The sequence below is a fragment of the Mauremys reevesii genome, linkage group 7 (assembly GCF_016161935.1).
Source record: "Mauremys reevesii isolate NIE-2019 linkage group 7, ASM1616193v1, whole genome shotgun sequence".
NCBI classification, from domain to species: Eukaryota; Metazoa; Chordata; order Testudines; family Geoemydidae; genus Mauremys; species Mauremys reevesii.
In genome coordinates, this window is record NC_052629.1 from 39,418,089 (window position 1) to 39,430,205 (window position 12,117).

Here is a 12,117-nt window from a genome sequence, read left to right on the forward strand (position 1 = left end):
TTGGACCCTGGCACTGTATCCTAGGTCTCCCAGGTCCTCGCACTCTCCCCCTACAAGACATGAGAAACCAGAGTCAAGGCACTGGTCCCCGTACCACCAGTACCGGCAAGCTTCCCATCAAAGATCACCATGACCCAGGTCACCTTCACCCAGACAGTCTCCCAGATTTCAGTCCCTGCCCGGGCAAGGCTGCTCCTTGTCAAGGCATTGTTCCCATTCCCCCCGGTACTGTTCATTGGGTAGGCACCGTTCCTCGCCCTCACCTCGCTGGTCACCAATGGTAGACTCAGGCCTCAGTGGCTCCGCCCTGGAAGCCAGAAGGGCACTGGTAAACAGGCATACAGAGTACGGTATAATGGCATACAGAGTATACTTATAAAGTTTGCAGATGATACCAAGCTGAGAGGGGTTACAAGTGCTTTGGAGGATAGGATTAAAAGTCAAAATGATCTGGACAAACTGGAGAAATGATCTGAAGTGAATAGGATGAAATTCAATAAGGACAAATGCAGAGTACTCAATTTAGGAAGGAACAATCAGTTGCACACACAAAAAATGGGAAATGACTGCTTAGGAAGGAGTACTGCGGAAAGGGATCTGGGGGTCATAGTGGACCACAAGCTAAATATGAGTCAACAGTGTAATGCTATTGCAAAAAAAGCAAACATCATTCTGGGATGTATTAGCAGGAGTGTTGTAAGCAAGACATGAGACGTAATTCTTCCGCTCTACTCCGTGCTGATTAGGCCTCATCTGGAGTATTGTGGAAGTGGTTCACCTGCTGGACCTCAGACAAAGGCAAGCCTCACTGCAGTTAATCCTGGACTATCTTCTGCATATCAAGCTCCCTTTCAACTGTCAAGGTTGACTTGGTGGCTATCTCGGCCTTCCATCTGCTGCTTGAGAGAAGGTTGATTTTTGCCCAGGACGTGACTGCCAGGTTCCTCAAGGGCCTTGAGCACCTCTACCCCCTTGTTCCTCCGTGGGACCTCAATCTGGTGCTGTCTCGGCTCCCAGGACCCCCCTTCAAGCCTCTAGCTTCCTGCTCTCTCCTTCTCCTTTCCTGGAAGGTTGTTCTCCTGGTTGCAGTAACATCTGCCTGCTGGGTCTCTGAGATTAGGGCACTCAACTCGGAACCACCCTACAGGGTCTTTTACAAAGACAAGGTCCAGCTGAGGCCACACCTGGCTTTCCTGCCCAAGGTGGTCTCTGTTTCATACGGGCCAGGACATTTACTTACCTGTCTTTTTTCTGAAGCCGCATAAGTCAGAGGAGGAGTGTAGGCTGCATTCTCTAGACGTCAGGAGGATGTTAGCCTTCTACATTGAAAGGACCAAGCCATTCCGCAAGTTGACGCAATTGTCCATCGCTGGGTGAAAAGGATGAAAGGTCGCCTGGTGTCTGCTCAAAGAATTTCTTCTTGAATCACCACCTGTATTTGCTGCTGCTACTATCAGGGAAAAGTGCCATCCCCAGCGATTGTAACTGCCCACTCGAACAGGGCACAGGCCTCTTTGGCAGCTTTTCTGGCCCAGGTGCCTATCCAGGACATCTGTAGGGTGGCCATAGTTCATGTCCCACTATGCACTTACCCAGCAGGCCTGGGACGATGCTGGTTTCGGTATGGCATTACTACAAGCTGCTAAACTGTGAACTCTGAGCCCACCTCTGAGAATACTGCCTGTGAGTCACCTAGAATAGAACTGACATGAGCAAGCACCTGAAGAACTAAAAACGGTTACCTACCTTTTGTAACTGGTGGTCTTCGGGATATGTTGCTCATGTCCATTCCATTACCCACCCCCCCACACCCGTCTGTCGGAGTTGCTGGCAAGAAGGAACTGAGAGGGCATGGGGTTGGCGGCGCCTAATATACCAATGCATGAGCCCGGCTCTCAGGGGAGCGCCACAGCCTACCCTATGGATACTGCTAAGGCAAAAGTCTCCAACAACTGTGCATGTGGCTGTGCACACACCTAGAATGGAATGAACATGAGCACAACATCTTGAAGAAAAACAGTTACAAAAGGTGAAAGATGAAAGATAACACTTATTTAAGATTACTGCATTCTATTAATAATGTATCCTTATTTTATTTCAGTTACCATGCAGCAGGTAGCCAGGACAGTGGCAAAAGTGGAGCTCTCAGACCATGTGTGTGATGTGGTGTTTGCTCTTTTTGATTGTGACGGTGAGTGGTTTTAATTTACTGTAATAGGTCTGACCTTTTCATATTCCCAGCATGTGCCCAGTGTGTTGTATAGTTTATCTGTATTCCCCCTCCCCCAAAAAAAAACAACTGAAAGAATCAAGCTATAAAAGCTAAATATGTTATTTGTGCATTTCGATAATATTTTCTTTTCAAGGGATGAGTTGGTTATATCTGACAAACTTTTATCAGCATCAGAGCACTCTTCTATTGTTCCCCATTTTGCAATTTATAATGTAGAGAGATACTAAAAGTAAGATCAATAACCAGAGGCAGTCAAAATGAATGAGATTTGGAGGCTTTCTCCCTCCCCACCCCCTCCACCTCCAGGCTAACTGGCTTTTTATCTATTGTTTTCATTTCTGCTCTCCAGCTTATCAATAGCATGAAAATACTGCTAGACTTTGGCCTTCCATAGCATTATTATCCATTTCATGGTAGTATTCACTGTTCCCTTCACCCTGTATTGTAGTTTGCTGTTTGTGTTGTGATCTATATTAAAAGCTTATACTTTTCAGAGGGTTTTGTTAATGGCATTCAGTGCTCTCTGAAAGTTTTCATATATCTAACTTAAAAGTTTGAGGGTTTTGTAGGTCAGATTTCTGACTGAATAGCTCACTGCAGAGAGAAAACAGACTATCTTCTGCTCTCAGAAACATTATATGTTTAACAAAATTATCAATTATGGCCTATTGTTGGTAATAAGAATATTTAGCACTAACAGGGTACTTTACATTTACAGCTCTGTACAAACACTAGCTAATTAATGGTAGCAATGTGCATTGCCATGCAAGAAGCCTGGAATTTATTCCCAGTAGTTTGCTTTTTCTGGCCTGCTCTTGTCACTCAAAAGCAATCTCAGGTTGATTAAGGAGGAAAATTACTGAGCTTAGAAGGATGATGACTGCAGTGCAGGTCTCAAAAGTGGGAGCTGAAAAATGGAAGTTGAAAAGCTCCAAACTCCTCCAGCAGGGATGCTGAATTAACAATTAATGGTTAACTCAATGGCCAGCTCAACAAATAGATGCACTGTGCCCCTTACACAGCAGAACCAAAGTTCCGTTAAAGAAACTAAGAACTATAGTCTCTAATGCTAAACTAGGTTTTGCAGATCTCATATGTAAGGATTTTATTCCTGCTGTGGTTTTTTTTTCAATATCCCACTAACTAGTTTAATTTTTCCCTTGTGAATAGAAACTCAGGGCTGGATGTTGTCCTCTGTGCAGGGCTGCCCGGGGAAGGGGAGGCGAGGCAAGTGGGGCAATTTGCCCCGGGCCCCGGAGCGGCCCCGTGAGCCCTGGCCCGGCGGCAGTCCAGGTCTTCGGCGGCATTTTGGCGACGGGGGGCCCTTCGGTGCTGCCGAAGATGCAGAGCGACTGAAGGGCCCCCCGCCGCCGAAATGCCGCCGAAGACCTGGACTGCCGCCGGGTGAGTACAAGCGCCGCAGCTCCCCCACTTTGCCCCTAAGCCCCCTGAATCCTTTGGGCGGCCCTGCCTCTGTGAACAGTAGCAGAAACATTCAAAACTGCAGTATATATGCCATGCCTTCAGACGTTCAAGTGAAACATTACACTCTGGTAATAATTGGACTGTGCAAACCAAGAGTATCCTCTGTGCAATGGCATTTTGTAGAGTAAGCAATGAGTGTTAGTCACACTTGCACTGTGAAAGTGAATATACTTAACTACAGAGATCGTGTCGGAATAATGCATGGCGAGCCAGAACTTAACGCCGTTTGTAATGAGACTAGTGAGATTGGCTACTTCAAGCACTGTAACTCTGAATATGGAAGTTCAGTAGCTGCCCTTCAGTGAGTATACTGGGTACTTTGTTTAACCAGCCTACCCTCCTGTGACATTACACTTTTTCTATGACATCGTGGCTGGAAATCACGCCAGAAGCTGGGAATGGGTGACAGGGGATGGATCACTTGATGATTACCTGTTCTGTTCATTCCCTCTGGGGCACCTGGTGTTGGCCCCTGTCAGAAGACAGGAGACTGGGCTAGATGGATCATTGGTCTGACTCAGTATGTCCATTTTTGTGTTCTTATGAAATGCCACTGCTCAACTGGAGAAGCTGATTAGCCAGCTCATAACATCACTCCATAACATCACATCACTTCACTTCTTGACAGCACTCTCACAAAACATAGCGTCCTCATGTAATTAGCACTTAAATGGCATTTTACATCCTTAGAGTACTTTGTAAACACCAATTATCATAGTATTTCTCTGAGGTACATAATAATAAATAAGAGTTGTTATCCTTATTTTACATCCAGGGAAACTGAGTTAAATATTTGCCTAAATCCACAGGGCAAATCATTGGCAGAGCCAAGAACATAACCCAGGAGAATTTACTGTATCTCTAGTTATCCAGTGTATTCAATGCTAAATCAGGTGCCTCTGTTTTAAATATTGGTAGACTAATGGCTCATCATTTTTTGCTTATGTTTTCTTTTAATATACAGTAGGTCCATTGTGTCCTCAAAGGGGTAAATGTACTCACTATCTAAAGATATCCAGCAGGGCTGTCAAATCACCCATTTTGATATGCTGCCATCCTCTGATAACTGTGTGTGTGCAAATAGATAGTTTTGTGTTCACTGTTGATTAAATGATAAATGCATCTTTGCAATTGTGTCTATTTATTTCCCCTCTTGCTTCCAGCTTCATATTCTTCCTTGTACCTTTGGTGAAAGAAGGTTGAATCACATTTTTCCGAAGTAGTTCACTAGCGATTCCTGATTGGATCTGCAAGCCAGATATTTTGATCTGTAATTAGAGTGAATTGAAATGTATCCAAATGGTCTCCATTTGCATACTCTCAGAGGAGATTCTGTTGAATGTTTTGATACCAAATCTTTAGAGGAAAAGACTGTTCTGTTAGAGAAATCTCTTCAAAGATAGGAACATAGTATAAAAGCAGACAGATCTCTTCAGTTTAATTTAGCTTGTGTATACAGACTTTTCTAAATATGGCTTAAGGAATGAAACTGCTGAAATTTTTTTTTTAACATGGTAGCAAGTCCTGATGGGTGAGTGATGGGGGAGGGAGTGCTGAGAAAAGGATACATTTGTGGTCTTAAATGAGACTCCAGAGTTTCATACTGGAAGTAGTTATGTGGTTGCTTTTCTATCAGATAACATAGAAGCTAAAAATGGCAATACTGGATTAAGAAGTGGACTGCATATAGAGAAAAGGATTGTTCTAAATCAGCACAAAGAGCAGAAAATAAAGTTAGCAATGAGACCCTGTTTTTAGGAATAATTATGGGGGTTTTCTAGTTCCTTGTATGTATGTACACAAAGTACAGAATGAACATGAGAGGGCTTTGTTCAGAGAGTTATATTTCCAAAAAGCCTTCAGTTTTCAAGCCTCTTAAAACCAGTCGGAATGAATAATATCCTGCACAATGGATTTTATTGGGCCCCTCTGCCCAGTGCACCAATAAAGCCACAGGAAATCGGTTGAAATATCTGTAGCCAGATTATTTAAAACAAAAACAGTGTTGGCTAGAGCTTTTTAAATCAGGATGGTCTGAAAGCTTTGCTTCCTTGGAGTATTTCTTGATTTACATGCAGAGTGGGCAGGGGACAAACGCTGTAGAAACGATACAATTAGGAAGAGACAGGTTGTCTCTTAAGAAAGTGTCTAAATGACAGACACGAAGCAGGAAGAAGCACTGGGCGTAGAACTGTCAGGAATCCTTTCTTCTTTCCTTGTCAAATGGTCTTGGGGAAACAAACATATGCCTACAAAACTGATAGTAAACTAGACAGGGATTTCAGAGACCTGGATGTCTTCCAATGAATTGGAATGTAAAGGCACTGCATCATGTTGTGTCTCTGAATCTGATTGGGAATAGTCCCTTCAGAGTCTGTCAGTATTGTCATTAAAAATCCTAGGGATTATAATTTACCCATAAAAATTAGCTGTGGAATAAAACTTGCCAAAATGAGTCTAAGTCTAGGAAGTTTTTAAATATATATTTCAAAACCTGTGACACTTCCTAAATTACTTTAGTGCAAAAAAGTCCCCTCAAGAAGTTTCCATGTTCACAATACTCCCAGCTCCACTTCTAACTTTATAAATATTCTGCTTTGTTGTGATTATTCTTTTTTTAGTATCTTCCATATTTCCTTTGATAAGTTTCCCATCTTGGTAGATTTGTCTCTGTTCATTTTTCCATCTAAGATCCCAAGTGCCAATTCTGTGTATGGTGCAATGCCTAGGTTCAGTAGTGCAGGATGAGTTTGGAGTTGCAGATTGGACCCAAGGTTTCATTGTGTTAGTCCGTTTAAGTCAAACTCTTAACATAGCAGTTTAGAGAGAAGCCTTTGTAACTCTTCACAGTCAGCTTTGGACTTAACTATCTTGAGTAATTTTGTATTGTCTGTAAACTTTTCCACCTCATTGTTTACCCCTTTTTCCAGATCATTTACGAATATGTTGAACAGCACAGGTCCCAGTACAGATCCTACTATTTACCTCCCTCTCACTGTGACAATTGACCATTTCCTGTCTTTTAACCATGAGAGGACCTTCTCTCTTATCCCATGATTTCTTACTTTGTCCCTCAACAAAGGCTCTTTGGCATTGTCAAAGGCTTTCTGAAAGTTCAAATGCATGATATCTTTGTCCACATGTTTGATGACACCCTCAAAGGATTCTAATAGATTCGTAAGGCATGATTTCCCTTTACAAAAAACACATTGACTTCTCCCCCAACATATCATGTTCATCTGTGTGTCTGATCATTCTGTTCTTTACTATAGTTTCAACCAGTTTGCCTGGTACTGAAGTTAGGCTTACCGGCCTGTAATTGCCAGGATCACTTCTGGAACCTTGTTTAAAAATCAGCATTGCATTAGCTATCTGCCAGTTATTTGGTACAGAGGATGATTTAAGCAATAGGTTATATAGCACAGTTAGTAGTTCTGCTAGTTTGAGTTCCTTCAGAACTTTTGGGTCTCCATCTGGTCCTGATGACTCATTGCTGTTTAATTTATCAATTAGTTCCAAAACCTCATCTATTCACACCTCAGTCTGGGACAGTTCCTCAAATTTGTCACCTAAAAAGAATGGCTCAGGGGTGGGAATCTCCCTCACATCCTCTGCAGTGAAGACTGATGCAAATGATTCATTTAGCTTCTCCACAACAGCCTGGTCTTCTTTGAGTGCTCCTGTAGTACCTTGATAGTCCAGTGGTCCCACTGTTTGGCAGGCATCCTGGTTCTGATATACTTAAACCAATTTGCTATTAGTTTTTGTGTCTTTTGCTAGTTGCTCTTCAAATTCTTTTTTGGACTGCCTAATTATACTTGGCAGAGTTTATGCTCCTTTCTATAGTCCTCAGTTGGATTTGACTTCCAATTTTTAAAGAATGTCTTTTTGTCTCTAATCCCCTCTTGTACTCTATTTAGCCATGGTGGCATTTTGTTTAGTCTTCTTACTGATTTTTTTTTCTTATTTGGGGTACACATTTAATTTGAGCCTCTTATTATGGTGATTTTAAAATGTTTCCATGCAGCTTGCAGGCATTTCTCTTTTGTGACTGTTCTTTCAATTTCTGTTTAACTAGCTTCCTCATTTTTGTGTAGTTCCCCTTCTGAAGTTAAATGCTGCTGTGGTGGGTTTCTTTGGTATTTTTCTCCCTACAAGAATGGTAAATTTAATTACATCCTAGTCGCTATTACTGAGTGGTTCACCTCTTGGACCAGATCCTGTGTGCCAGTTAGGACTATATCAGGAATTGCCACGCCCCTTGTGGGTTCCAGGACTAGCTGCTCCAAGAAACAGTAAGATGTTTTCATATGCTGCTTGACATAGGTTGAAAAAAAAAATCTGCCAAATTGTAAATGATCACAAATGGGGCTGCATTGCAGTGTCAAAGATTTTTGCCACCTCTGAATCTCACCAATGTCAACACATGAAATGTGAAATTTTCCTTATTGCTATGACAATAGTTGAGTCTTTGGAAAATAAGTCGTTGAACCTGTCATGCATTTTCATTTAAGACCACTGTGTCAGAGTTCCTGACTGCAATGAATCACAAAGTAAACATTTTGATAAAAGCATTCATTGTTTCAATTAGTAATTTGGCCTGGTCCAGAAAGGATGCAGAATTGTAATTGGTGATATAATAATACCGTCAAAATTAAACCTGCAATCATTTTACTCAACTGATTGTCCTGAAATGATCCCATGGGGAGAAGCATTTTTCACATTTTGTAAAATGTGAATTGCATATGAAATTGGAGTTAATTTACAATTTGCTATTTCCAAGCTTCCTGCTGGGAGATGCCATCGTGCTGAAAAGCAGCGCTATTGTGACACCAGCCATACAGTGGCTGTCAGCAGGAAACTCTGTTTTAATCAAAAACTTTAACTTCAAATATAATGTAAAATTTGTACATTGCTACCAGCACTTTTCATGGCCTGACCTGTCAGGAGACTAAAGCAAAACATGAACCAGTCTCTTTTTCTTCTATAAAGGAAACCAAGCTTTTGGTACTTCCCTCCAAAGATTTCTAGGCCTTTTATTTTTGTACTTTCAAGTTAATGAAATTTTTTTCCTTCTTCCCTTAGGGAATGGAGAGTTGAGTAACAAGGAGTTTGTTGCCATTATGAAGCAGCGACTTATGAGAGGTTTGGAGAAGCCCAAAGACATGGGATTTACACGACTCATGAGGGCAATGTGGAAATGCGCACAGGAGACAGCTTGGGACTTTGCTATGCCCAAACAATAACTGCCGTAAATGGAAGAACCTGGTTTACAACATGTTATTGGGGCCATAAATCTATCTGTATTGCTCCTGCAAAACAGGCCATTGTCAATGCTCTGCAGATGAACACTCTTCACACAGAAATCTACTGAATGATAACAGACCCATTGCTACACTGAACTAGAAAAAAACCACCCAAAAGACACAGACTATTAACAAGTGGAGTTTTTCCAAACACCAGAACAGAAATTGGAGCCTATTGTATATTCTACTTTAATTTTTCCACTGCTAATGCCTCTTTAATATTAATCTCTCAGGAAAATTACAAGAATAATTAGTTCTGTGTATTGAAGCCACCAGTTTCATCTCCATGGTATGCTCCAGTGTCCAACAAAACCAGGATTTTATGCAGAATTGAATATGGATAGCTTCAGAGAACAATCTTGGTCAGAACAGTCCCATATGTGTCAAGCAGTGGGACAGAAATGCCTAGCAAATCTACTAGTAGCAAATCCTAGTCTTTTGCTCCTGAATTATTTTTAGTTTAGATTTTAAGCATTATTTACCAAAAAAAAGTGTGTTTACAGTGAGCTTTTGAAAGAGAGCTGAGTTTATAGAAAACAATATCAAGCTTTGTTTGTTACGGAAGCTGTCCATATGATTAAGGGCACAGGGGTATCTTGCAAGCTTGGTGTGAAATAGGGATATGCCTGGTCAAGCAGGGGGTTGTCTGAGGCTTAGTTACTGCCTTGGATATAAGGAGTTTAAAATGGCTTAATTTTTTCCCTCCTTTCTCCTCCCTCAGAAGAACCCTGCCTTGCATAAGCAACCTAACGTATATGCTCTTTGTAATTCTCTTTTTAATAAGGGGCTCCTCCCCCTATGAGACTGTCCTTCTATATGGGGTATTGGCTTTAAGGCTGCTATTTACTGAATGCTTGAACATTGTAAAATATTACTTTAATTACACTGGTTCACAACAAAAGCAAATGCTCATCTTTCATCTGTGTTTATGGGAACCCTCGTGACTTTAAGTCACATGTTGACTTGCTACCAACAAAGTCAAAAAAATCTGAATCTCTCTCTGCTGAAAATGAACTCCTACTAAATGTAAAAGGAGATAACACAAAGCATCAGTTTTAGAGAAGGCTAGAGGGTGGAATTCTGTGCATCGTCCGTTCTCACTCACTGGTAAATGTGCTGCTTGTTTTGTAAGGATCTGTCGACTGAGGTTTTATGTGGCCAGTGTTTGGCAAAAAATCTGATAACACAGTGTACCCTAAAGTACATTGATTAGAAAGATACCTTCCCCCTTTCACCTCCACACTTCAACTCTAAGTCTGACATTGTTAAATATTTAGCCTTCCCTAGCTAATCTAATAACTTGTCTATGTGTGGCATGAAGTATGCATCCAGATCGGAAATAGCGTTATTTAACCCCATGGAAATCAAGACAGAAATGGATTGTCCCATCAGGTTTGGGCACCAGTACAACAGGGCTATACCAATCACTTTGAGACACCTTTGTGATACCTACTTTGAGCATCTCTCAAACTTCCCATGCAATTGCTTCCTGCATTTTTTTCTGGGTTGGTACAAGTATGATGAGAAATAGTTTTTCCTGAGGCTGATGAAAACCCATCTTAAAAACATATTAGTTCCTGGGCTTGTTATTCTGTTAAGCTCTCAGAAGAACCCATTTCATCCAGTGCCAAAGGCCCTAGAACCTCAGGACCTAGATTTAGCATCTTGTCTGGATTGACAAGGAAACTTTCCCACTCCCACCAGGTTTCAACAGGTTCACATGAAAGATGTTTTTTCCTTTTCTTTTGTTGAATTAGTCTTGGGTGCAAATAATTTAGCAATTTAGCATGTACAAGTCCAAGTGTTGTCAAATAAAAAGATATAGCTCCTCTCTATAGTCACATCAAGTATGTGAAACAATAGACTGTCTGTAAACTATCAAACCCCAACCACATTGCATAACTGAGTATTACAGTGCTCCTAATTCACTTAACAAATCCTAACTCTAGAGCATTAATGTAATCTATTTTAATGAGAGAGAGTGCCACAGAGCTCAGGTGACCTGAAGAAGAGCTCTGTGGAGCCTGAAAGCTTGTCTCTTTCACCAACAGAAGTTGGTACAATAAAAGATTTTACCTCACCCATCTTGTCTCTCATATCCTGGGACTAACATGGCAACAACATGCGGACATCTATTTTCATGTCCATTGCCTCAGCCCTACGCTGCTTTCTACTGTGAAAATAGTAGTAATTTTCAAATTCTTTTAAATTTATTTTTACTAAGTTTTTTTTGCAGTTATTGAAAGTCACCACCTTCTCATGGGTATTCAGTTGTCCTTGTGAAAGGTGTTGGTGTCAAAAGGAATCCACATCATAATTGGCTTGGTAGTTGCTAGTTTCCACCAAGAAACAAAGGACTGAATGGGCATGAAGACAACCACTTGCTTACTCCTGGTCTTTCTAGCAGAGAGGGGAGAGGAAATTATGCTGCTGCCTCTGGTCTACCCACTCTGTGTATAAACTTATCAACCAGCGATCTTTGACAGCTGTGCAACCTTCTCTCAGAACTTCACCACTCCCTTTATTTTTTTCTTTTTAAACAAAACTAAGTGCATGTTAAAGCCCACTACAGAACTGAATTCACCAAAAAGCCTCTTCTGTGAATATGAAGAACAATGCATGGCAAGTATGAATTGCAAAGATCCAATTCTACTGAGAGCTAGCTAGCCTAATCAGTTGCAGTAGCTATGCTGTCCTCCATTTTGGATTTTTTACTCCAACAAACACATTCCTGGGTGCGTAGAGCAATCAGAAGCAGAAGAATTTAAAGCAAAAGAAAGAACCGCATGCAGGATCCTTCAGGACAGCCAAACAATCATCCAGTACTAGTATGGCTCCTCTTGGAGACAAAAGAGCAGAGCCATCTGCAGTTGATCAAGCTGCACAGTGGTATCAAAGGCAGCTGAAAGATCTAAACACAAATATGAGCACTCTATTTTTATCCATTGTCAGAAGGTCGTTGACTGAGACCAGTGCAGTCTCTGTCATCCCCAGCTCTAAAGCTGGACTGATGAAGTTGAGAAAACCTGAGGACTTCAGGTACTGAGTTGCTTTGATGCCACCTTCTTTATAATCTTCTCAAAAGGGAGATTG

At 41.4% G+C, this 12,117-nt stretch overlaps 1 protein-coding gene across 8 annotated transcripts in view; it reads left to right on the forward strand.

The window, feature by feature from the left end:
* Window positions 1–11,172, forward strand: part of MICU1 (mitochondrial calcium uptake 1) — a 238,456-nt gene extending 227,284 nt beyond the window's left edge. For 4 of the 8 annotated variants that reach the window (XM_039482943.1, XM_039482939.1, XM_039482944.1 and 1 more), the window contains exons 12-13: window positions 2,102–2,191; window positions 8,804–11,162. In XM_039482943.1, coding sequence (XP_039338877.1) covers window positions 2,102–2,191; window positions 8,804–8,964 — 251 coding nt within the window. In that variant the 3' untranslated portion in view covers window positions 8,965–11,162. Of the gene's footprint in view, window positions 1–2,101; window positions 2,192–8,803 lie in introns of all 8 variants that reach the window. The other 4 variants (XM_039482940.1, XM_039482941.1, XM_039482946.1 and 1 more) reach the window with 2 other exon arrangements.
* The last annotated feature ends 945 nt before the right edge of the window (window positions 11,173–12,117 follow it).